The sequence below is a fragment of the Python bivittatus genome, unplaced genomic scaffold (genome assembly GCF_059951505.1).
Source record: "Python bivittatus isolate LINGU-HERP-01145 unplaced genomic scaffold, Pbiv_v1 ctg000610_np1212, whole genome shotgun sequence".
Classification (NCBI taxonomy): Eukaryota; Metazoa; Chordata; class Lepidosauria; order Squamata; family Pythonidae; genus Python; species Python bivittatus.
Genome location: NW_028277088.1, coordinates 941,783 through 968,309, shown reverse-complemented (window position 1 = coordinate 968,309; position 26,527 = coordinate 941,783). Strand labels below are relative to the sequence as shown.

The 26,527-nt window shown below is 50.6% G+C and overlaps 1 protein-coding gene across 1 annotated transcript in view; it reads left to right on the top strand.

The window, feature by feature from the left end:
• The window catches only part of LOC103065816 (uncharacterized), a 34,475-nt gene extending 8,151 nt beyond the window's left edge, over positions 1–26,324 (top strand). The window contains exons 2-9 of the mRNA XM_088150510.1: positions 8,787–14,609; positions 16,002–16,280; positions 19,184–19,275; positions 20,625–20,708; positions 23,107–23,253; positions 24,097–24,228; positions 25,119–25,241; positions 26,157–26,324. Of these exons, the coding sequence (XP_088006636.1) occupies positions 8,787–14,609; positions 16,002–16,280; positions 19,184–19,275; positions 20,625–20,708; positions 23,107–23,253; positions 24,097–24,228; positions 25,119–25,241; positions 26,157–26,171 (6,695 nt within the window). The 3' untranslated portion in view covers positions 26,172–26,324. The remainder of the gene's footprint in view (positions 1–8,786; positions 14,610–16,001; positions 16,281–19,183; positions 19,276–20,624; positions 20,709–23,106; positions 23,254–24,096; positions 24,229–25,118; positions 25,242–26,156) is intronic.
• Positions 26,325–26,527: the final 203 nt, after the last annotated feature.

Here is a 26,527-nt window from a genome sequence, read left to right as displayed (position 1 = left end):
AGCAGAGACTGGTCCCTGCGTGCAAACAGAGGTGGGAGATGGAATTGCTGCAGAAGCCGACAAGTTGCGCCTTCTTGCGACACACGGCCTTCTGCCTGGGGCTGGATTTCGTGCGGCATTCCCCAGACTGGTATCGCCAATTCCCCTTTGACTCTTTAAAAGGTGTCCCTGTGGTGTGTTTTTAAATAAGGCACCGGGCAAACATTCAGTGAGGTAAGCTACAGGTAGAGTTTAATTAAATGCTGTTTGACTTCTTCTTAAGACCCCAAGCTGAAGGAGAGGCGCGCAAGAGATCATCTGAACAGCTTTCAGTTCGTGGGTGAGGGTTTTCTGTTTAAAACTCTGCAAAGAATGGGGGGGGGGGTAGAAGAGCCTTGGCGGGAGGGGTGGGGGCACATAAACCATGTGAAGTCACAGCTCCCCTAAATCTGGCTGCAGGCCCTCAGCGGAATAGCACGCAAACAGCAGAGTTCGTTTCTTTTGCACAGACACAAACCTTTTGCCCAGGCCATTCTAGTGGCGGTTGGTTTTAGCGCCAGGCAAGAATTCTACATTTTGTCTCGTTAGTTCTTAATTAGTGCGATGAACAAGTCATTGCTTTTGGAATTTATTTCAGTGGGAAAATGGTCTGGAGTGAAATTCCCAAGGGGGTGATGATCGGAGTTGCACAAATCCGGACAGTCCCTTGGTGGCAGCGAAGAGCAATGCTGTCTCTCTGCTGCCCCCAGGGGTGGCCTGTTTTTTGCAGTCTGAATCCGGTAGCCCTAATTTATTGGCCGGGCTCAGCCGGCACCATTCATCAGCCCCGTTCAAGACCAAACGGCTGCCCTTGCGCGATCTGCTTATTTGCAGCTTCAGTGTGCTTTATTATTTGCTGCTCTAACAAGATTTACTGCAGCTTCGATGTGGGAAAATAGGAAGGGCGACCAAGGGGAGAACCAGAACGGCAGAAGGGAACATAGCCGGGCCTCTTTCCTCATTTCCTTCTTTGCTAACGTTTGGTTTGCAGACCCAGCCCCTGACGTTCAGAGACTGGATCGCTGTTTTGAGGGGAAAGGGAATCAGTCGAGTGCAGCCGGTAGACAGGCCTTGCAATCAGGTTTGCTCTTCTGCAGTCTTCTGGCACCTCACCAGTTTTCAAGGAGTTTCAGAGACTATAGTCAGTGGTTCTGAAATCCCCCATGGGATTCCTGGTGGTCTCCCCTCCACGTACTACAATCAGGCCAACGCTGAGTTAGTTCCGTCCAATCTCCATCTCCCACAGTTGGTGGGCTTTGCACAAAAGATTAAACCTGAACCAAGCTCTTATTATGACTAAGACTCCCTCTGACTGGCTGTTTCTTGCATCGGTTTCGGCTTTCTTAAGGTTTGGGGAACCCTTGTATGAAATGGCTCTCCCCGTCCCCTGTGAAAATCCCAGAAGCAAAGCTGCTTGCGAACCAGAGAGCCATCCATGCCCTTTCTTTGGACGGGCACAGAGCGCTTCGCCAAAAGGCCCGCAGGCCGTGCTCCAAAAGGATCAAGTCTAAAAAAAAATGATTTGCAAGCCAAGCGTTCTAAATCTTGCTCCCAGGCTTTTGTAAAGGTTCCACGCTAGCGGTTCCCGTCTCTGTCACTTTGCTGGAGAGTGGAGTTGTGCTTCTGTGTGCGTGTGCACGCGTGTGTCGCTTGGGAGAAGAGAATGGGGGGCTCTTTTGGGGCGAAGCCCCCATGCCCTCACTGCTGGATATGGGGGTGGAGGGGAGGAAAGACTTGGGGGAGGTTGAAGCCCCAAGCTGTCCTTAGCGGACGCTGGAACTAAGCAGGGTCAGAGCGGGTTAGTAATTTGGATGAGGGACCATCAGTGGGTCCCAGGGCTCTAGGCGGGGAAGAAAGCAGCCACAAAGCTCTTCTGGGTTGCTGCCAGGAGACCACGTGGACAGGAAGGTACCAGGAGCTGAGTTCGAATTGAGGGCAATTATATTTTTTGCTCTAGCAGGCAGCAGCACCTAACCCACCTGGGCTGATTGCAAAAGGCTAAGCAGAGTCAGAACAGGTTGCTCCTCGGAGAGGAGACCATTATGAAATCCCAGGACCAGAGGCGAGACCAGTGTTTCTCAACCTTGGCCACTTGAAGATGGGCGGACTTGAAGATGGGCTATGCTGGCTGGGGAATTCTGGGAGTTGAAGTCCGCCCATCTTCAAGTGGCCAAGGTTGAGAAACACTGCCTACTTAATTCCAAAATTTCAGGAGGAGTTGCTTTTAGCTCAGAACAGCCTCTGGGCCCTTAAGAGTCTTAAGTAACTACACTTCCCTCCCAGTCAATATCGTGCAAACCAATGGAAAAGGAAACGGAACATTAATTGCAGCGCTCCCGTTCAAATACGTTTCTCGCACACCATCACGGCTTCTGTTCGCCTACCTCTGGCGGAGAGCAGGGGGTCTTCCCGATGTCGTCCAGCTCCGAGTCCCATCAGCCCTGGTGTTCCGAGACGAGAGAGATTTATAATTCAGGATAGTTTAGGGTTAGGTTCTCTGCCAGCCAGCCCATTCCGACATCCCGGTTGGTGCAGTTGCTGGCATAGCGTTGCCTGCCCCAGCCATTGTGGCTTGCAATCGTGGCTTGTGGCCCCCTTGTTCTGTGAAGCTAGCCAGCGGGCTGTTGCTCCCGCCCCACCCTTCCACCTTGCCCCCCTCTCCCCCAAGGCAGTCTCTAAGGCTTTGGGGCGAGTAGGGCTACTCACTGCCGTGGGACCCCCCCCCCCACGGTTCCCGGAGGCCGGCTTACAAAAGGGGCTGCTGTTTCTTTAAGGGCTCCAGGCAGAGCAGCTCCCGGCTTGCAGGCCTGGGACCCCTCCCTCCTTCCCCCAGCCCCTGGGCAGCCACTTCCCCCTCCTGGATAAAAGGGGGGCACCTGGAGGGGCAGGGGGAGGGCTTCTGAAGAGCGTTTTGGTCTAAGGGAGCCCTTTCACTGGACTGCAGCAGCTGTTTTGACATCCGGCAACGATGGGGTCTGTGCTCAATCGCTTTAAAAACCCGGCAGAAGGTAGATGGCCTCTCTGGGTTTTTTTGGGGGGGGGTGCGGAGGGCAAGGCAGCAGCAGCAGAGTTTGGAGGGGGTGCATGGAAAAGAGGGGTTGCTTTGCTCCTCTCTTTAAGCTCTCAGGCCACTGGAATAGGTCCCCTGTTGGCTTTCTCCAAGCCGGGGATGATGGGCGGGAGAGTCTGGGGCACGGGTTGCCAGGTTAGAGAAGGCTGCTGTGTGTTAAGAAGGACTGGGTTAGATTGGGAGCTCAAGTGGAAGGCGGTGGGTGTGTTTTGGCCGTCGCACTCTGTGGGAAATGCTCTGGGTTCAAAGGCGTGCTCTGCTTTCGTATCGCCAAGCCAGAATGGGTCGGCTTGCCCAGCCCAGCCCAGCCCAGCCCAGCCCAGGTGACCCAGCTGTTTTATGCTGGGTCTGGAGGGTGAACCGAGCTAGTAATCCCGGAGAAGTAGTCTGGGTTGCCAAGTTGCAGCTTGTTCGATGGATTTGATTCTCTGGCCAGGCAGGTGGTGTGTAAACCATGGCTTGGGGCAGCTACCCCAGTGTGGGAGAGGTGTGGAACTTGACTCCCAGAATTCTTTGCAGTGGCTGTGTTGGCTGGGAAGTGCTGGGATGGGAAACTGAACATCTGGAGGGTGTCCACGGTGGGGAAGGCTGGCTTAGGGTGTGGTCAAACCTGGCTTGGTCAGTAAACCAGAGCTTGGCAAGGTCTCTGAACCAACTCAGGGAAACTGGCACTGAGTGGCACCCATTTGGGGCAGAGAAGCTGCAGAGCTGGAGATGAAAACCCGCCTGGGTGGGTGAAGGACCATCTTCAGCAGCTCTCCCCAATCTGGGGCCTTCTTGGTGTGCTGCATAGCAACTCCCATCATTCCCTTCCTGGGTGAGAATGATGGGAGTTGTTGTGCAACGCTTGTGAAGTGTCTTGGGTTGGGGGAGGGAGGGAACCATCAGCTTCCCAACCAGATCCCAGGTGTGCAAGACCTGCTCTGGATGGGAAGCCCGCAAACACTGGAGGGGCTTCTGCAGTCCCCTTTGGGGAACCCCAGAAGACGGAAAGAGGGGCCAGCGCAGACACGAAGCTTGGTTGGCCCTGCAAGTTCCTGGGAAAGTAGGAGGCGTGAATTGCTTCTGTTGGTCTGCATCAAGGTGGAAATCCTGTGGATCTCCTTCCCTAAATCCAGGGCCCTCCCGATGGGTTGGATTGCAGGTCCCGCCGCTAGTGGCTGTACCAGCTGAGGGTTATGGGAGCTGTAGTGCAATGCTTCTGGAGGCAGCCCATAAGTCAGGAAAAGACCCCCTTGAGCTTTGCTGGGTTGCTTGGGCTGTGTTCTCTGGGACACTCCCCATCTTCCCCAAGTAGCCCACAGCCATGGGATTTCCTCACAGTCTCCCCTCCAAAGGCGAACCAGGTTCAGCCGTTCTTTATTTTTTGACCAGGCAAAAATTAGCCAGGTGCCGCCCCCTGAGCTGAGCATCTGTGACTGGGTCGTCAATAACCCCTGTTAATTTCACCAGCGGAGGAAAGCATGGTGTTGGGCTTCATTTCTGGGGATGTTGTGTGCGGTTTCCTTGGCAAAAACCCATAAACTGTTTGTCGTGCTTCTCCTGGATCTCTTTGCAAGTTCCCGGCTCAGCCTTGCTTGCTGGCTGGGGAATTCTGGGAATTGAAGTCCACCCATCTTAAAGTGGCTGCGGTTGAGAAACACTGCTCTAAGCTGTCCCTATACTTCTGGATATCCTTCTGTTGGAGGGCGAGCTCTGCATTCCCAGAGCAGGGCCCCCCTAAGTGGGGGACCACAAGCAAGAAGGTCCTGCCAAGAAGGTTTCTGTAAGCAGTCTCAGAATGGAGGTTGTCTGGTATGGGAAAAGGAAACAAATGCTCCAAATACCTTAGGCCTACCTATATGGAAGCCAATCAGTTAATTAATAAATTAATGCAGTGTTGTCCAAACTTGGCCACTTTAAGATGAGTGGACTTCAACTCCCAGAATTCCCCAGCCAGCCATGCTGGCTGGGGAATTCTGGGAGTTGGTCCACTCATCTTAAAGTGGCCAAGTTTGGACAACACTGAGTTAATGTATTTACATGCTGCTCAACTTTCAAGACTCCAGGGCTTTAGAGTAATAAAGCTATCCATCCATCATCTATCTATCCATCCATCTTTTACCTATTATCTATCTATCTATCTATCTATCTATCTATCTATCTATCTATCTATCTATCCATCTATCAATCATCTTCTGTTTATCATCTCTCTATCTCTCTATCTCCCTATCTTGTTATAATGGTGCCACAGTTCATGGGCTGCGTTGTTCAACTGTGGAATCCCTGATCCACAGGGATGACGGGGGGGCTTCCCTTGCATTGCATCTGTTCAAGTGGAAGCCCAAAATCCCCCAGTCTGGGACGTTTTAATTTGGATTGCTACATTGAGTCGGGGACTGGACTAGATGACCTCAAGACCCCTTCCACCTCTAGAATTCTAGGACTTTCACCATCCCTGCCACGGGCCAGCCATTAGCAGCCCCCCAGCCCTGCCATGCAAAAGATTGGTTGGGGCATTCTGGGCATTGCCATCCCATCACAGGTTGGGGAAGGCTGGCATAAACGGTTCCAAGAGCAGGGGGAAATCCGTGCAGCCCTGGCTGTGGGTTTGGTTCCCACAAGTGTAAACGAACCATTTCTCTGGTTTCTGACATTCAGCTGGTGATGGCGGTGTCACTCCGTAAATGAGGGAGGGTCTGAGCATCAGCAGAACACCCCCCTCTCTCGGCTTCAGATTAGCTTTTCCTCCTTTGGCACAGCATTGCAGCCCCCATCATTCCCACCCAGGAGTGTGGATTCTGGGATTTGCAGTCCATCACGCCTGGCGGATAAGCGGGGCGCAGCTTTGCTTTTTCCTCCAACTCCCCCACCAGATGAGCTGCGTTGCCACAGAGGGAGGGATGAAGAGCAACCAGACTTTTATCTCGGCCTGCCATTAGCCGGTCTCGCGTTTCTCAGAAGCTGCGATCTGGGCCCTGGGGGCCGAGCTGGATCGATAGCAGCTGGCAGAGGAAGAAAGGCGCTGGGCCCATTAGCTGGATTCCTCCTCCATGCCAGCCCCCCACCCCACCCCACCCCACCCCCATTAACAGCTTGGCTTCCAAGCACTTGCACAAGGGCAACGTTGGCGGTGTTCCTCCTTCTCAGCCCGTATTAAAAGTAGGAAATAGTTCTGTAGCTTTGCACAAATTCAGCAGTTGATAGAACAGCCGTCGCAAAAGGAGACCAGTACGTCTGAGGGTTGGGGAGTGAGAATCCTTGAGACTTTTTGCAGGGGGACATTTTAATCCCAGTGCTCCATGGTGGTCCTCCCTGATAGGACTTTGGAGTAAGGGGTGAGGAAAGTCCCACGTGTCCACCCAAGAACCTTTGACCGGAGAGTCCCACAGAAGCTTAGACGGTGGAGTCCTTGGTGTTCTCTGAGCTTGGTGGTTTTCTTGCAGACATTTTGTTACCCAACTAGGTAACATCTTCATGCTAGCTTTGAAGATCTTACCTAGCTGGGCAACGAAACATCTGCAAGTAAATCACCAAGCTCAGAGAACACCAAGGACAGTTCAACCCTGAGCTACACGTATTCTCTTCTGTTAGAAGCTTAGACCATCTGCTTCCTTGGTCCACACGGTTTCCAGTTTGGGTTTGGGCATCACTGGGGCATCACTCCCGCCACAGCGGGATCAGGATCTCAGATATATATCCAGGTGAGAATCAAGGCTCTTTTTTTGCTTATCCTTCCCCAAATCTGGCTAAGGCTCTTGTGGAGGAAGAGACATGGTCAACCTTTAGATCCAGTACAGGTGGGGTCTCCTGTAAGCTCAGCCAAGGTTGACCAAGTTCTACCTCCCATTTGGGGAGGAAATGTCATGCCTTCTAAGGGTCAAGCACAGTTCTTGGTATCTTCATGACTGCATCTAAGTCATTTCTAGGTAATGGTCAGAAGTCGTTTGCTATTCCATTCTTCTGGAGTGTTTGTACCCCTTCCCTGTAGAGTTTAGGGTTCAGTCCCCCATCCAAGTGCTAACCGGGCCTGACCCTGCTTAGCCTTCTGGAGATGAGCGAGGGACTGCCACCAGCTGAGGCATTATTCATAGCTGGTCCCTAAACCCTGATCTCACGTTGCTGCTTGTTGCTATGTATGAAGAATAATTTCTGATTTATTGTAAATTACAGTGACTGTTGCAACCTACTGTATCTTCCAGAAGTGTTGGATGACTCCATGGTTGGGAATTACAGGAACTGTTATCCAATATATTTGGAAAGCAGCAGGTTGAAAAAGCCTGGATTCGATGATGGATAGCTTGGGATGAAACATCAAACACTTAGGCTTACAGGACAAAATAGATTTGCTGTTTCGGTTACACTGAAATCAAAAACGTGGAAAAGAAGGTCACGCTGAGCTCAGCTCAGCTCCTGGTGACTTACATGGGCCCATCCCTGTCGTTTTCTTGGCAACAGCACAGAAGTGGCATATCCTCGCCTTCCTTCAACTGGTTTCTCTCCTTCCCAGTCTAACTGGCATCCTTAGATTTCCTTGTGGTCTCCCATCAAAAGTCCAACCGCTTAGTTCTTCTCGATCAGCCAGGTGCAGCGAGCCAGCAGAGAGAACACCCTCGGGTCAAATATTCTGGGATCTCTGGAGCTAGTCGTAGAAAAATAGCCCAGGTGTGACCTTGCTAGCAACTGGCTGAGCTGTTGAAGTGCTGTGGGATATTACTAACTTTCTAGCAAATTAAGGAACCTGCCTCATCAGGAGAGGAGACGAAGTGGGGAGAGGCAGAGGCAGAGGCAGGGATGATGAAGAGGGTCAGCTTTTGCTCTGGCTGGAGTAGGTGATGGGATGTAGGACCTTGATGGATCCAGGGAAATATATGGAGCGAGCAGATTCCGCAGGCAGAAGCAGGAATTAGGGAGACTCGAAGGAAGCTCCTGAAATAGACTCCAGAAATTGTATGAGTTGGCACAGTCACCTTAGTCCTAACTGGATGGAACGGGTCCTCAGCCACAGAGAAGGGAGAAGGTCTGCTCGGATGCAGAAGTTAGGAATCTCCCAGAAGAGCAACGTGCGCCTGACGTTATGTGCCCTTGCTTGGTCATGATTCATAATTAATTATATGAATATTAGTTCAAGGAAAAGGTTTACTGGAAGCACATATATTCTGGTCTTCTTTTGGACCACACGCCTTTTCCTTTTCGGGAGAAGTGCCCCGCGATCATCATTTATTTTTAATGTTAAACCTCTCCAGCTTCTCAGTTGTTTCACTTGGGGTATTCTCCAAGAGATGAATAAGGAAAGGGACCATCAAAAGCAGGGGTGTCTGTGTGTCAAAAAAGTCAAGACGGCAGCTGCATGATCAAAGCCCATCCTTTTTTTTTTTTGGAAAGTGTCCTTCTGTGGAAGGGATCGCTTGCAAAGTGTCGAAGCTAAAGACTAGGATTTGGATTTGGGGAGGATCAGTTGGCGTTTCCAGCCTTCCTCTCTCTCTCTCTCTCTCTCTCTCTCTCTTTCCCTCTGACTGTCCCAACCTTGTGAATTGCAGGGGGAAAGCCAGGTCAGCAGGGGTAAGTTGCTCCAAGCCTTAAGGTTTTAAAGTCTCTTTAAGATGAATGAGTTCAAAGCGTCTCAGAGGCTCTTAAGAGGCTTAACTACTTCGTTCTTGTCCTGCTAGGCACAGCTCTTGACTTGTGGCTCTCCCCAACCCTCTTTCTCTGCCCCCAGATGGCTCTCGGAACATCTCTTCCTCCTCTACTCCAGGCGGAGAAGCCCAGATTTCCCCGGCAGTGACGCCTGACTCTCCCTCCAACCTCCCGGTGGACCCCCCCCTTTGCGGCAAAGGCACGCCGGTCTTTCTGCCGGTGAAAAAGGAAGACCGTCCGCAGCCCGAGGGGGCCAGTTGTGACATGGCCGCTGGCAACGCCACGGCTGGCTCGGTGGCGCTGAGCGAATGTGGCCAGGTCATGATGGAGCAGGCTCCGAAGGCTGGCACGTCGAGGCCCCAAAGTCTTGGGGAGTCTCCGGGGACAGACATTCTGGATACCCGGATAGTGATGGGGGAGGAGACCCGCTGCCTCGGAGGGGCAGACGATGCCGCAGGGGCGGCTGCACAGGACAGCCCCGGGCCGCCCGAGCCCGGTGTCTCGGAGGCCGGCTCCAGCGAGGAGACGAGCGACACGGAAGATCAAGCCTTGGATGCTCTTGAGGGGCTCCAGGAAGCGCCCCCCACTCCCGTTGCAAGAGACTTCGGTAACCGCCATGCCTGCACGTCCATGTCCCCGCCGGGCCTTCTGAAGCACCAGGAGCCGGCGGCGGCAGGAGTGTCCCCTCTCTCTCAGGGTGAGCCAATGGCTGACGTGCCTTCCCCGTCTCCCACACTCGCCAAAGACCTTCCTGCGGAGCTGGCCGAGCACCGCTGTGGCCTAGACCCCGAGCTTTACTTCACGGCTCCGTCCACCCCTATCCAGACTGCGTTTTCCCACCTTAGGCAGCCCCCTTTCTCTAAAGACAGCCTGAGCGAGGAGCAGAACGACCTGGACAGTGAAGGCCTCTGCTCCCCACCCACCTCGCCTTCGGGGTCCTACATCACGGCTGAGGGAGGCAGTTGGACCTCCTCAGGCACAGCGAGCACCTCCCCGTCCTGCTCCCCCAATCTCTTAGCCGAGTCGGAAGCTATGGAGGCCCCAACCGCTGACAGTGAGGCTCTATCGGAGCTAGAGCTTCCTGAAGGGGAACCCAAACCCTCTGGGGAGTCCTGCCCTCCTCTCGTGTTGGAGGGAGAGGTGGCTTTCTCAGCGCTCTCTCCCAGCCCCTTCGTTCCCTCTTCGTTTCCTGCAGAGGATGACAGCGGAGGCGAGGATGAGGAGCAGGTCACTCCGGAGGAGGAGGAGGAGGAGGAGGAAGACAGGGACTGCGAGATGACCCCCTTGAAGCCCCTCCCTCAGAAGTTGGAGCAGGCCTATCCCTCTTGGCCCCCCAATGGCGACGATTCGGAGGATGAAGCCGACCTCAGCTTCAGCGCTTTGGAGGACCACGAGCGTTTCACGGTGGAGGGTTTGCCTTCGTACAAAGCAGAAGAAGTAGCTGTAGGGTCGGAAGCCTGCCCCTTGGCTTGTCCCCTTGGTGCCATGTCTGGGCCTCCCTCTGAGCTCCGAGGTGTGTTTGGAGTGAGCCCCTCTGAGGCGGGCGCACCTGGCGGGGTGCAGAGGGAGCCACCTGCTTCCTCCCCAGACGACGGTGTGGAGAGTGCCGAGAGCGATCAGATGATATCAGCTTTGCTTCTCCCATTCCACGGTAGCCTCCTTTTTGAGGCAGAGTCCATGGAGATCACTCTCTTCCCGCAGGGAGAAGTGGTGGAAAACGATGCCCTCTACGGCGTGGAGGACGACGACAGCACATCCGTGTCCTTCCTGCACTCTCTCTCAGAAACCTCCATCAATGAAGGAGCGGACGAGTCCTTCGCTTACCAGGATGACACCTCACAGTCCTCTGACTCTGCCTCCTATGACGGAGAGGATGGTGGGCAGCCGTACAGTGCGGAGCAATATGCTGTGGTCACCGATACAGCCGTATCTTCCAAGGAAGATCTGGAGAGCGGACCATCCCATCTGGGCAGCGAGAGCGAGATGGAGACGTCCTCAGATGCTTACAACACGGATGAAGATGCTGTTCCTGCAACAGGGGAACAACATCTGCAGACTGAGGGAGGGCCAGAGGAAAAGGACAGCTTCCAGGGTAAGCCTGAAGAGGAAGGGATGACCCAGGAGGACCCAATGAAATCTCCAAGCTCCTTTGAGGCAACAGCTGTCTCCAGGCTGCAAGGTAGGCCAGAGTTAGAGAGCCCAGGTGGTTCCTCAAGGAGCAGCAGTATTTCTCACACGGGCCAAGAACAGGAGTCTCTGCTGGAGCAGGACTCTGCAGTTGCTTCTGAAGACTTAAGTCCCACAAGTCAGTATGAAAAAGAAGAAGAGCCTCTTAAGGAAATGGTCCCCACCCATGTCTCTCCAGAACACCTGCCTCACCAAGATGTCCAGCCAACCAACCCGGAGTCCGGTGTTTCTGATTGTGGAGAGTGTCTGATTGCCTGCTTTGATACAGATGAAGAACTGGATAACCAGCCTCCATTGACCAATGCTGCAGAAGTATCTCTGTCAGTGGGTCACTTAGCTGAAGAATGGATAGGCCAGGTTTGCGCAGGGTCTGTCATCCCCCTGGAATGGAATCCCAAAGCATGCCCAGTTCAGTTTGAAGATCTGGAAGCCATGGATGTCAATGACTCATCCGCCTTTGACATTGGCGCCCGGCTAAAAGAGTCTGAGAAACGGCTGCTAGAGCTCCTTGACCAAGATGGTGCCACTGGCAGAAGCTCAGCAGAACCGGAGCAGGGCGATGGTGAGATGCTGGATACTTCTTCGGAGAAGGAGGTGCCATTTGTGTCGCTCCTTGAATCTGAGGTGGCCATTTTAGAACAGCCTGAAGTGATCCGAGCAGATACCGAGACAACAGAGGACAGCCTCATTGCCTGTTTGGACTCAGAGGATGAGCTTGAGGAAGCTTCATCTCTTGACCAGATGAACAACAACGAGGATCGTGTGATGGTGACATTTTCTGAGGCAAAATCTGATTCTCATTCTCTCTTGGCACTAAGCAGCACACCGGAAAACATACTTGCCGCAGACAACGAGGTCCTTCTAGAGGCAGGAGCACCATTGCCTCAAGAATCTTCTCTGTTCCACCCAGAAGTTGAGGAAGCAGCTGAATTGCAGAGCTGGAGTTTATGTGGAACACAGAATAGTTCAACAGATCCGGAGATAGGACACTTTTCCAACGAAGAGGCAGCAGTGGTAGATGACACCACAACTCCCAATCTTTCTGAACTATGCTTGGAGACTGGCGAAGCTGGAACTGTCAATGGGAGAGAGACTCAGGAGAGCGAACACTACCCTATGCCAGCGCAGGTAGAAATGGGCAGCCATGCTGATGAAACTTCCGAGGAAAACCTAGATAAAGCTAAGGACCTTCTGGATCTGTCCAGGGAAGAGTTAACTGAAACAGATGACAACTCACAGAATGTGGTGGAAGAGTTAGAGGAGCACCGCCAAGGGCTATCTGAGGAGGGTGATGCTGACCAGAGTTGGGAAACTCCATCTGAAGAAGATGCATCAGAACTTGAGAGTGAAGAATGCAGCAAAGCAGACTTCATTGCTGAAATCCCATCAGTAGAAGATGCTGTTGAGGTGGGGGACCAGCTGGAATCCAGCTGCTTAACAGCTGATGCCACGGAGCAGTTAGAATCAGAAATCCTAGTAACGCAGCAAGTAGATACTCACAATTTAGCAATCCAGCATTCTAGTCTGAAAGACAATAACATGAATGTGCTACAGGAGGAGGAAGTTGAGGATTTCATGGACAACATAAACACAACTGATGACCCAGCCTTGTTTGCAACCTCTGAAGAAATAATGGGTCACCAAGAAGAGATGGGCGAAATGATTGAGCAAGTTGGCTATCCTGACTCAGAAGATAGAAAAGAGTCCACTGAATGGCCGCAAATTGGGGGTATGGTGACCCTGGAGCCCCCATTGGTGCCCAGAGATGATGAGTTGGTTATTCAACAGGGAACTGCAGCTCAAAGCAATAGAGAATGTGGGGAATCAACTGAGTCTCCACTTGATGTGAAGGATTTCCATCTTCTAGACACCGACTCTGGGGCAGTTGAGGCTGCCCCGGACATTCTTCCAGCAGAAAAAATAGACCAAACACTCTCCAGTAATACTGCTGATGACCTACCTGAGAAACATCCACAAGTTCAGAAGAAGACTTTTGCTCAAGCCCTCCTTCAGGGTCTCCTTCCTATTTTGGAAACTGGGCACACTTTGCAGGAAAAAGATTTGGACGCCACCCTCCTTCCTCCAGAAGTGTTGGAGGATTCCCCATCCTACTCTCATATGGATTCCAGCTTCTTGACAGCAACTGAGGATGTCTCCAATGAAACCACTGTCTTGGCTCCAACTCCAGATTCTGGAAGAGAAGAGTTTATGACTCCTGAGCAAACATGGGGTAGTCAAGGCATAGTTGTGGAGGAGAGTCACCCTCCACAAGAACTGGAGGCAGTGACTGCAGAGTTGGAGCATCTGATGGTTGAGGTTGAAAACGTTGAGTCTGAATCCTTGGCTGCCCCACTGAATTGCTCTCCAGCAGAGGAATCTTCCCAGCAGAGCATGGCTGTGTGTCTGCATTACAGTGCTCTTGCTCAGCCACCTATGGCCACCCCACGGCATGCTGTGGCACAAAGAGATGTGTCACCTGAACTTAGGAACCATCAACAGCTCTTCTTTGCTTCTGAAGACAAGATATATTTGAGTGAGCTTCATGAAACTCAGCATAGCCTTTCCAGTAGAAATTTAGAGATGGAGCAGGCTGATGCTGCAGAATATTTGGGAAGCATTGACAGGGATGTGGCCACGGCCAGTTCTGAAACTTTCACCCCAGAGAGCTCACCAACCACCCCTAGCCAGCTCGAACCATCTGGTGCCTTGTTTCAAACTGATGTTGGAACCTCAGTATCTGCTAGCGTTCTTGCAGACCAGCAACAGGTAACCAGCATGCTGCAAGGCTCTTTTGGGAACTTGGAGGACCGAAGAGTGGAGGCTGCACATCTCATAAGTAGCCTCCTTGTAGCAGAAGCACAGAGCCTTCTTGGTAGCCTGAAGGAAAATGTCTTGGAGAGCATCTGTGGAGAGCACATAACAGAAGTATTAGAACCAAAATATTCTGAAGAACCTGAAAGCCCAATGATTCTTGGGGAGGAGGCTGCTGATTATGAACAATCCTGGCAGTCTTGCAAGGAAGCCAAAGCTGAAGACCAGGCCGAGATGGAGGAGGGTGGAACAGAAAAGGTTTTTCCCATTTCAGAGGGGACAGAGATGGAGGACCCTCAGTTGCAAATTTCTGCACCAAACAGAGCAGCCCAGCCTGCCATGGAAGATGTTGTCTCTACACCTGGGGAAGATGAGGCTGATGTCATTGATGGAAGCCCTACTCAGGGCCTGCCAGAAGAGCTTCCAAGGCTAGACGCCAATAGTATGGCAGAAGAGAAAACCATGGAAGTTCTAGAGGTGTTAGAACTGGAGGATACAGAATTGGAGATGACCCATCCAAGGACAGAGAGTCTTCTCACTGAAAGCATGGTACTGTCCCCTTCTGAAGATGCCTTGTTGCCTCTGGATTCTCCTATTCCCCTGTTGCAGGCTTCCCGTTCAGTTGGAACATCGTCACAAGAGACTCTTGCTTGTCCTCCAGAGCAACCCCCACCCCCTGCCCCAGAGGAGGCTCCTGTCTCCCTGCCTCCTTCCCCAAGACCTGAGTTCCCAGAAGTGCCTCCTCTTTTGCCCTTGACGCTGCCACCTTCACCTCCCCCAGAGGGTCCTGTCCAAGGCCCAGCAGCTACCTCGCAGCTCATTCCTTTGACTACAAGTCCTTGTGTGGAACACATTCCTTCCAAAGAGACTCTCCTCCTGCAGGATCCCCCAAAACCTCCTGTGGAAGGTAAGATCTTCTTTTCCCTGTTTTCTTCCTATCAAACAATTAAATACTGGGGACAAGCTGCTAGATCTGTGCACACCAAAGCAGTACTGTCGTATCCCCTCTAGGGGCACAGTTGCCAAGACGGGCAACAGACCTTGAGTGTGCAGCTTCAGTATCATCACATGGAACAGAACATCCCTGGTGCGCCTGTACTGTGTGCTGCTGTGAAACTCTTAGCTGCCATTTGCAACAAAAAGGCAACATATTTAGGAGTCAGATTCTCCAGACTTTGGGAATCAATATTGAGGTATTGATCACCCTGGAGAACTTGATTCCTAAGTATGTACTGCAAATCTGGGCTATCTCTCTTCCAAGAAATCCATAAAACAGTTTTGGAGACTTCTTTAACCAGATTTATTGAGAGAGAAAAGGGATTGCCACAGGAATCTTGGGACTGGATATGCTTACTTTAGCACCCAACTTGTCTCTAGGTTCCTTGGGTGGGAATTCCTTAATCCTCTTGCTAGCCACCTCTTGATGTCCTGGGGAGGCGACTGCCTGTTTTTCGGATGAAGGAAGAGAGGGCAGATTTGCAAATCACCATTCTTTTTCCCAGGTTTCAAGAAGACCATTCAAACTTCCATGGTTACTTAGGCCACCATTGGCTTAGCTGCACTGATGTCAAAATCTCAAGGCAACTTAGAATTAAGTTTCATTAGGGCCCCCAACATATTAGCCCACAGGAAATGGCATCGTTTGTGCTACTGGTTTGGTCCTGCATCTTGTCCAAGGCAGTTCACCTGGGTACATAATGCCCCAGCTCGACTTCCATGGCCTGCTGTTCTCCCACAACATGGCAACAACATCACAGTGTTCAGCAGAAGCACTGTTTCATTCTCCCTCTTTTCTTATCCATCTGATTTGTTCTCCTCCAGCAATTCTGCTTGTGCGGAGACTGGCAAAGGATGCTAATGTCTATGAAATGCAGCTCCTGGGTTCACACACTATACTAAGCCGTGGTTTAGTGAGCAAGCTACCACTGGATGGAGTTGCAAAGTCAGGAGCCCTGCAAACCACGTGTTGGCTTAGCACAGATGTGGATACAAAAATGTCTATCTCCACGGAGAAGGTGGCCTGTAGAATCCCCAAGCTGAGTTAATGCTTAATTATTTTAAAAAGCCAAAATATGGTAAGATTGCCTATTCAGTGTATGTAGGCGAGATCTCAAGGACAGATTACGTAAATTGCATAAGATTTAGTCTCCGTGTCACATTTGGAGGGCCTGAATGCTCAAACCCAGAAAAGCTTGTGTATTGTGGTGTGTGTGAACCCATCCAAGAACTTGGGAAAATGCCAATCAATGGGAGGAGGGAACGGTCTGCAGTCCCACCCCTGAGCCTTCTCTTTTTCCAGCCCTCGAGAGTGCCAGGTCTCCAGGGCCCTGCCAGCCCAACCAACTCCCCAGCAGCAAAGATGCCCGAGGGCGGAACCAGTTGCCTGGCAACAGAGACTCCCGAGCCAAGGACTTGGTGTCTGCCCGGGAGAAGCGAGCCGGCCGGGGCTCCCTCCCACTGGAGTCAAGTTCAAGCGAAGAGAGGGAGCTGGAGACGCTAGGCGAGGCGGCGGGCATGATGCTTTTGGAAGAGAAGAAGCCGTTGGTGGGGAAGAGGGTCCCAGACACCAACCATAAAGGTAACAACCCTGTTGACATTGGGTGGAGATGGTGCAAGCCATGTTCCTCTTAGCTTGGTGCTTCACCATGGCTAGTTGAATGAACCCCAGTGGGCTAAATGCCTGTGACACATGAAGTGGTAGATAGCAATTTCCAAACCACCTGCCTTCACATCCTATGTTAAGCTATAAATCAAAGCAAATCAGTGTTAGTCACAAACCAACATATGGTTAAGCTATAAATCCTGGTTGGTAGACCACAAAGGCTAGGATGATGCAATAGATGTCAAGCCGACCACTTCCTGGCTCAATTTATAGTGGGAATCCATTCCGTTCTTTTTCTTCTCTGCTTGTCAGTTATCTCCAAGGGACTGGATGTGTCCCACTGACAATTTGGGGAAGGGGGAGCATCGAAGTAGTTTTCTTCCAATGGGCTTCTGAAAAGGGGCAGCCGTATCTGGGAATGGAAGCCATCTTCTTGTGAGGGAAGACGGTGGGAAAGAGAATTGTCTGTGTTTGGGACAATGTTGTCTTAGATACTAATTAAAACAGTCGGATCTTTGGTGTGTCTTTCAGGGATGTCCACAGGGAGAGTCAGGAAAGTCAAAATGGCAGCCATGGCCATGCCATTGAAGTCCCACCCTTTTTAACGTCTATTCCACAATAGGGTTTCAGTTGTGCGGTTATGGCCGTCAACTTGATTTTGTTGACCCCCTGGGCACCCTTGATGTCTTTCTTGTTTGCACACTTGCAGTTGAGCAGTAGTGTGCTTTCACCATGGTTGACCACGCCTCAGAGGGCCCCGTATCCTTCTACATCATCAACCAGGATTTATGAACCGTGGTGCTTAGGTGCAGCAACCCCTTCTAAGCCACACTTGGCGCAGGGTGTGGCCATTGTGTGAACCTGAGAGCAGCCTTGCCTCAGCTGGAGCTGGGCAGATATGCCGGATCACCGTTCCTACTTGGGATGGCAAGAAGCCCGTGAAAAGGAAGGAAGGTGGCTTCTTTCCTTTCGTCTGCACATTTTTCAAGATGTGCGCTGGGTTCATTTGCTTTCTGCATATACTACAAGGAAGTGTTGTGTCCGGTGTTCATAAAATATGCAGTGAGAAAAGGGAAGGAAGGAAGGAAGGAAGGAAGGAAGGAAGGAAGGAAGGAAGGAAGGAAGGAAGGAAGGAAGGAAGGAAGGAAGGGGAGGGGGAGGGGGAGGGGGAGGGGGAGGGGGGAAGGAAGGAAGGAAGGAAGGAAGGAAGGAAGGAGACTGATGCATATTTGGTGAGCCCTAAATGGGCCTGACTTAGTTCCAGGCGCTGCCCCTTTCCCCTGGGGCCACCAGGTTGGGAAGGAGTACACGGGCTGCAGTGCCATGCTAGCCATGTGGGCCTACCAGGCCCAGCTTTCCCTCATTGCTCTGCTGACATCTTCTGCCCCACTCCCTGAGAAGGCTTCCTCTCTGAGCTGCTGCTGAAGGGAGGTTTCTAAGGGCTGCCCCTGAGAAAGCAGGGTCCCCAGGTTGGCACTTAAGTGGCGCAGAGAGCGCTCCGAAGCCTTTTATTCCCCACCCCGCCCTGCACCAAGACAGCAGCTGCGTTTCCAGAGAACTACCGGTCATCCAGAAATGCACAAGCTGGCGAGCCAGCCCTGGGTAGCAGCAGGCTGGCGAAGGAATGCTCTGGGCGAGGGCACGGGCAACCATTGTGAACAGAGTAAACACTGGCCCCCATCAGCCTTCCCTAACGTGGGCAGGAGGGTCACTATGAATATGGATCTCGGCTTGGGCTGCGGAAGTCGGTTGGAGCAGTTGCCCCATCTCCGAATAGAGACCTTGTGCTGGCTGGTGTTGAAGGCCTAGTCGGCATTTTAGGAACGTTCGCCTAGACTGGGGGCTCATTGGAAGAGTCGAGGTGGCAGCCACACAGTGGAACTCCTGCCAGTTGTGAAGCATGCAAAAGAAGTGGGAGGGGGCTTCAGTCGTACGGTTGCAGCAGTCATCTTGACACGCAATCCACGGATGCCCTGGTGTGGTCTTATGAGCCCTGTGGGTTGTCTCTGCTTATGCATGTTAATCCACATGTCCAGGGGGAATTGGATGAGGCTAGTTTTCATCAATCAGACCCCCTCCAAATCGCTGGGACTACAAATCCCAGAATTCCCAGCCAGTATTCTCAGGAATATATGGATAATAATGCCCATATTCAGAAACAGCCTGTTACGTGTAGTCCTCTGTGTGCCATGCATTAAGCCACGGCTTATTCGATAAGCCATAACTGATGGGTTCAACCCAACTTTCTAAGCCACAGACCACAGTGGCTACGTTCATTTAACATGACAGGCCATTGTGAGGCTGGATTTGTTTTGGCTTTGGGCCTTGTGTGAACTCAGCCTCTTCCCTCATGCGCCAAAAAGGTCTGATGAGTCCTTTTTGCAGGGAAGTTCCCGTGTAGTGCAACTGAGGGCTTGCCCTGCACATAGTAGCTTGTCATGAGGTGCCCATAAAGCCATACAAGGAATCACAGTCCTTTCCCAAATATCTACTTTCTTGGCAATGGACAGGAGCGAAGGCTCTGTGCATTTCCGCTCTCCCCCTTGGGGAAGACCCTCCCCAAGATGGCCTGCCTGGGGCCAGCCCTGCTCAACTCCACTGAGATGTCCAGCTAAGCCTCCTCTTTGCCCAGACATTTCAACAACCACGTCTGGCTTTCTGAAAAGATGACAAACTTTCCCATGCTTGGTTTCTAAGGAGGCTTTTCATCTTTTCATGCCTGGAAACAGCCTTGAAATTATTTCAGCCTTAGGAGAAAATAAATAAGTTGGCTGCAGCAGTCCAGGGCCCAAAACCTGTGCTATGTGCCGTCGAGAAAATGTAATAGCCTAAAACCTGTGTTGTGTGCTCTCTGTTTTCAGCCACTGCCTCTTTTTCAGGATCTTCTAACGATTCGGAAAGCAACGAAGGGTCGATACCTGAATTGGAGGAGCCAAACATTCCAGTACCACGGACAGCTCAGACAGCACAGGTGTGGTACTTTCAGACAAAACCCTAGAACTGTGCTTTCCAAATGTGGCAGCTTTAAGAAGTGTGGACTTCAACTCCCAGAATTCCTCAGCCAGCCTTCTGATGCCTTTGCTGCCATCTGGAGGTCATCTGGGTTATTACAGCCCAGATTTGGGAGCTCTGCATGTTGGGGAAAATGGATCTGGCAGGACCCATTTCCATCCTTACTCTTCTCCATGGAAGAGTTTGCCTGTTGCCCTAAAGCAGTGTTTCCCAACCTCGGCAACTTTAAGATGTGTGGACTTCAGCTCCCAGAATTCCCCAGCCAGCCTTGCTGGCTGGGGAATTCTGGGAGCTGAAGTCCACACATCTTAAAGTTGCCGAGGTTGGGAAACACTCCCTTAGAGATAGCGAGACTCCCTGCAGCTTCCAGTGACCTCACCAAAGTGTAATTTTTAATGGAACAGAAGTGGAGGGGGGTTGTGAAATATATGGAAGGTGAACATTAACTGTGTTTAATTACAGTGAAAAGTAAATTTTAGTTTCTGTTCTGGCTCCAACAACTTTTTCAGCAGTGGCTCCTGGCAGGCCTTTGACCTGGGGGGACAGGAAAGGGGCTTCCTCTTTTCTTCAAGGCAGGGGACACCTTCTTAGTAGCGGTGCCTTCCCATTGGAATTATTTCCCTCCAATACTCAGCTGGCCCCAACCCTCCTGGCCTTTAGAAAGGCTTTAAAAACTTGGTTACTTTCCTGGGTGTTGGGGCTGGAATGAATAAAGTCCCCCATCAGGAGAGGGTATGAATGTGATCCACGTGGCCCACTATGAGTATCTATTGACTGATGTTGTTAGGGTTTGTTGTAAGTTGCCTTCTTTGATGGGCAGCCATATACATGCTGTAAATAAATAAAAAATAACCTTGAGGAACATCTGTCCAAAGTCCTAGAAGGGCTGAGGGAGAAGTGGTGATACGTAGGCAGCGTCCCTGGAGGTGAGTTAGGATTTTTCATCACCTTTCCCCCCATTTTCGTTCTAAGCCTGTTATGCTGCTGCTTTCGTTACGTCTTTAAGGCAATTCTGCATATTTTCTACGGTGCCTCCCTTGGTTTGGCATCTGTTTCAACCCAAAGCCTTGAGCAAAACAAGAGCCCTCAGCTGTGGCTTTTACACAGCCCAGCCCAGGGTTGCAAAGAAGAAAGACTTTATTTGGGCACTCTCAAAGGGCCTCTTAAAAGTGCTCCCTGATGGCAGAAGTCCAGCCGAGACGGTCTTTCCAGGAGTTAAGAGGACTTAGGGTGCCTTCCACGTAAATGCTCTTTCATCAAAAGAGGTCCACTTGGTGTTGGCTTAGTGAGTGGATCTGCTTTTTCCAGGCACAACTGACGCATTCCCTGGGGACTGGCGAAGAGTCCATTAGCAAGGCCAAGCAGAGCCGGAGCGAGAAGAAGGCTCGAAAGGTGAGTCTGGAGAATCTTGACTTTCCCATGAGATGCCAATTCTGCCAGTAGCCTGCCAAGGCCCAGGAATGCCCATAGGAGGGAACATTAGGTGGGTTGATACATCTGCGGATATCTCAGGAGGCTTCTGTTGGCAGAGATTATCTGCCGTGTTGATTACCTGCGCACAACACTTAACTCTTGCCAAGAGCATCTGGACAACGCAGGCACCGCCCTCCCATTGAAAGCAATACAGTCACGGCCTCCAGTAAGGCATCTAGTTGTCTGACTTGAGAAAAGGTTGCACATTAATTCCTTGTAACAATTCCTGCCCTTGCTTTTTATGATGTGGGTGAATTCGGCCACCAATCTTAAACTGTGGTTATGTTTCAGAAGCCCCAGTAGCAATGGATCGAACCATCTGTGGCTTAATTAGGATGGTGGGCCCAGCCTTAGTCCTACTGGGAGAAAAGCCCCTCCAAACACTAGGATTTGAGTTTTACTGGTTTCGGTGGGTCCGTTCCAGCTGCAACTAAGCAGTGCTTCAGCTCCATAACGCTCAGAAATGTTCTCTCGTGCCTTTATGGGAAGTTTTTAAACAAAAGTGACAAGATCATAAACCATTTATATAAAAATGCAGGATGAAATCAAGCCAAAACGAATAAAATCATGAATGATGATGCACTTAACAGAATTAGTATCCTTTGTCTAACAAGAACATTTTTTACTTAGTTTTATGAGATATCCATAAATATTGTATAAACTGATTGCGAAATTATAGAACAAAAAACCTTTTCTGCAGAGGCTCTCCAGTTTGACCTCATTCCATAGGATTCCTGTTTGTAATTTTGGGTAGGTGGGGGGGGAGGAAGTCACCCCTTTATTCCTAAAAGCAGGGGACAGATCTGGAGGCTGAGCGTCTGTGGCCGTGGAACACTTTACTCTGGATTGCCGGGGGGGGGGGAATAGAGGGGAACATGCCTGGATCTTGCACCCTCGTTTGTGCAAACTAATGAGGTCAAGACTTTTCCTCCATATCAGCCTTGCACTGATATGGATAGTCCCAGTATTCTCCACCCAAGCTTTTTAAGAGCAGCATTGAAAGTGTGAATTTCCCTTAAAAGGTAGTTTGCTTGAAGATGGGATTCACCAGACACCCCAACTCACTACCAAGGATCTTGGTAGCCCACTCACCAGGGCCTGGAGGATGATACAGAGGACCATCTTGGGTCTGCATTGACTGCCGGGCAGAAATTATTGGCTAATCTCTCCTTTTCCCCTGTGTATTGTCATTCCCTTAGATGGGTCAGGTACCAGGATCCCCAGGAGCTCTTAAGGGAGGAATGGGGTGCCCTTCCCAATAGCAGCACATAGTCAAAAATGCAATTCAGTGTATTGTGCATGTCCTGGTGATTGGATTAAGGAAGGAAACCATGACGGCTAAGTGCCTGGTGCCAACACAGTCAGGATGAAAGTTACACTGACGTTCAGGGCTATTGATGTCTTGGGAAAAACCTAGAAAAGAAGGAAGGTGTTGGGTGGGTCTTTGGGAGCATTACTGGCTTCAGTGGTTGCCGCCGACCTTCCAGCCTTTTATCCAAGGACATTCTCTGGGGTAGGAAGGGAAAACACAGGCAGACTTGCAAGATTCTGTTGCTATAGCTCAGTGTTTCCCAACTTCAGCAATATTAAGATGTGTGAACTTCAACTCCTAGCATGCTGGATGGGGAATTCTGGGAATTGAAGTTAACATATCTTAACATTGCCAAGGTTGGAAACACTGCTGTAGCCTATCTTAATAAATAAAGACTTAACAGTTTTCCTGTGAAGTCGCTTTCCTGATCTGATCTGCCTCATAGGATTGGCAAGGTGGAAGTCTTCTGTTGATTGTGGAAGACATCTTCCAAGATATTGCTAAATGCCCCAGATCCCCTTAGATCAGCCCCAAATTCTGGGGCATAAATTTCTGAAGTGGCTTCCACTTTCTTTGGATCTGGACTGAGATTATGTACCATTCTAGATACGTGAGTTCTCTCAGGGGTAGGAAGAATTGGCTCTTTGTTTTGTTCATACTGGCAGCCTCTGTGGTGAATAGGACTTTCCGTAGTCCATGGTCCATCATATTTTAAAGAAGACCATAAATCAAGATGGCATTCTATGCAGCAAGGGGTTGGACTTCAAGACCTCAGTGGGCCTTGCCAACTCTATCATTCTGTGATACAAAGTAGTGGTGGTTCCTCCTCCTCCTCCTCCTCCTCCTCATTCTTCATGCAGCTCATTGGTTCACCACATGGCCTACCAGAGGGACTGCTTTCTTTTTGCCTTCCTTTGCTTTATGCCTGTGGTTCCATCCCCACTGCATTACTGTGAATTAGTTGAAATGGTGCTAACCGGGGGTTGTCGTCTTCTTCGTTCCCAGGCCATGTCCAAGCTGGGTCTGCGGCAAATCCATGGTGTCACCAGGATCACCATCCGCAAATCCAAGAATATTTTGTTTGTGATAACGAAGCCAGATGTCTTCAAAAGCCCTGCCTCGGACATCTACATTGTCTTTGGAGAAGCCAAGGTGAGCTGGGAAGAGGAACGAGCAAGGAGCTTGACTGAAACGTTGCTGCAGGGCAGTCTTCCCAACCTCCAGATGTGGTAGGACGGCAGGTCCCAGAATTTCTGAGCCAACATGGCCTCCACACTAGGATGATGGTATTATACCACAGGAGGGTGTCAGTCTGTCTTTCTAAAATTATAGTGAGATGAATGGTTGGAAGGAGGAGAGATCTCCTTCAAGGCTATAGCCCAAATTGTAAGGGGGAGAAGCTGCCATCCAGAACTGGGTTTCCCCAATCTGATGCCTTCCAGATGTGGAGGAGCACAATTTTCCTCTCTGATGGGCAGCAGATGTTATAAGGAAAATATTCCACCCAGCAGGAAAATACCAGGCAAGCTGGCCTATTAATTTAAGTTTTCCTCACAGGATTGAGCCTCATCTTGCCAAGGCTTCTTAGCTTCTGTCTGCCATTGTCCTTTTTCCAGTGCCCAACAAGAGAAAACAATAACTGGAAAGCTGTTGAGACTCTTCTTTTATTTTTAATGTTATTATATATTTTAGTTGTTCTGTATTTCTTAACCCAAGAGGCCAATGGATTTTCTTCTTTACATTTCAGCCGGGGGCTAAGTTGGGGAAATCTGATTTAAAATTGAGGTTTGGGGGCCGCTCTCACATTCCTGGTTGTAGGATCCAGCTTCCTTGTAGAGTATGGAAGGGGCAAGGAGACCTTTGTCAGGCGCTGGAGTTGTTGGAGGTCTTTTCTTGGGCACATCCTGGAAATGGACAGGGCGTGAGTTTGGCCAGTTTCTCCCCATTCAGAGTGGCAGGAGACGAGCTGACTTTCCTCCCGTGCCCCTCCTGCAGATCGAAGACCTCTCGCAACAGGTACACAAAGCTGCAGCAGAGAAGTTCAAAGTTCCTGTGGAGCACTCGCCCTTGATCACAGAAACAGCCCCCACCCTCACCATCAAGGAGGAGAGTGAGGAAGAGGAGGAGGTAAGGGATGTAAGGCGAGTGAAGGCACTTGGAAGTGGGAAGAGAGCAAGATGGCAACCTTTTCCAGCCAGCACTGGGGCTAGGGATGGTGTGAGTTATAATTCTGGATCTGCGTGGGGAAGGCAGTGGGAAAGAGGAAGGCCAAGATGAATGAGAATATTGGAGCTCTTCATGCTGTCCTCTTCAAGTACAAATTGGGATATCCAGGAGATAAGTAGACCCATTGATCCCAGTTCTGTCCAGGGGTCTTCCTGCGTGGAATGTCTTTGCTCTGCCCCAGAACAGTGAGCCTATCCTCTCTCCTCCATACTCTATAAAAAGGAGAATAGACTGTTTTCCATATTGGATTGTACCCCCAACCTAGACACCGTGGCTCAGCATCTCTCAGATGTGTAGGGACTACACTGCTAAATTTCTGGAAGGTGTTGGGCTGGGGGAGTTGGTTTGCTCATCTACCAGCATCTGTTCCTTGGACCGTTTTGAAAAATACGGTGTGTGGAAGCATTTGCTGGATTGATGTGTGGAATCCATTCTCCTTTCAAAGTGCAAATTGGTGTATCAGTGCAAGGGCCAATGTGTCTCCCCAGTAAGCAACCACTGATTCTTTGGGCCTATCCCTTTATGTCAAATAAGCTGAACTGTCAAAAATGATGATGCGTTCAGGATCCAGCACCTGAACTTTCTTTCTTTGGGGTCTTTCGTGCTGATGTTTTCTGAGCCACAAGTCCATCTCGTGGGAGTAATCTGGTTGCAAATTGATGGCTTCTCAAAGCTAGCTCCAGGTTCTTGGAACACCAGCAAAACGTTGGAGAAATGATCTGTATGTGAGGTAGGTCTGCTTGAACCTCGCACCATTATTTCTTCTTCTTCTTCTTCTTCTTCTTCGCCAGGTTGATGAAACGGGTCTGGAGGTGAGAGATATTGAGTTGGTCATGGCTCAGGCCAACGTGTCCCGTCCCAAAGCCGTGCGAGCCCTCCGGCACAACAATAATGATATTGTCAATGCCATAATGGTGAGTGTTTGAGGACAAAGAGGAAGAGGAATCTATCCACTGGAGGCCTTTGATGAAAGAGGAGACCTGTGCAGGCTTTCCTCTTTTATTGCTTGTTTGCTTTGTCCTGATAAATGTGCTCTAGTCATAACCGAGAGGATTTGGGGTCAAATCCTATGAGTGTCATCCAACATGTCTGTAGGATACCCGATTTAGCCCATTATGTGTCAAATATATTGACTAACACGTGAACTAACTCCACTGAAGAGTTGAGTTCCTGGTATTCTCTGAGCCTTGTTGTTTTCCTGCAGATATTTATCAGGCTAAGTAACATCAGTGCATGGAAGAGTGGAGTTTGCTGGCTGTCTACTCTCCCCTGCACTGATGATGTTACCTAGCCTGGTGTCAGCCTTCCCAGGTAGACCAGACAGGAAACATGACCAGAGGAGCTAATTCTACTTTATTGTATGGCTACATTAACAGAATCTTGCAAGTCTGAAAGTACAAATCTTCCCCCGTCTCCTTTATAGCTTGAGAAGTTGGGGCGGTCCCTTCTGAGCCTCTTTCTCTGCCCATTATGCAGCTGCGGGCCATGCCCCCTCTTATCTGACCACTCCCTAGGCAGCATCTCTTTGCCCCGTTTCTCAAGGTCTTTCTCACATACCATTATATGTGTTAATGAAACATCTGGAGGAAAATAACCAGAGAACACCAGAAAACTGACAGCTCAACCCTGACCTGTGGATGTTCTTGAACATTGGACCCACTCAAAGCTATTGCTCTCAAGGTTCTGTGGGGGTGATAATAGTTCAGTCTGTGCTCCTCCATCCAGAAGGCTCAATTAATGTGTGGAGGGCTGTTTTCAGGCAATGGGCATGGATGCACCTATCTCCTTCCTAGGCCTGATGGTTCTCTTATTTCCATTCTGTCTTACAGGAGCTGACCATGTAGTGACTGGTTGGTGCCCCCCCAGCCTCTGTCCCCCTTTCTGTATAGATGCACAGTTGCCCATATCCAATACAGCTGTTGTTTGTTAGGACTGCAAAGAATTAGTCCCAACTATCCAAACTGATGATGCTATTGCTCAATAAACGGTATATTCACTTGTGCTGCACACGGGCTCCGTGTCCTCCCTTTGTGGGGTTCCTGGTCGGTCAGGTGGTTTGAGATGCCAGATGGAATCAGCTGCAGATTTTAAAGGCATGTTTTCTGTTTGTGGCGTCTGTCTTGGGAGCGCTCTTGGTTATTTTGTGCTCCTGCTGAAAATGGCAGCGCTTGGGTCATTTCCTGAGCCCCAGCTCCACCCT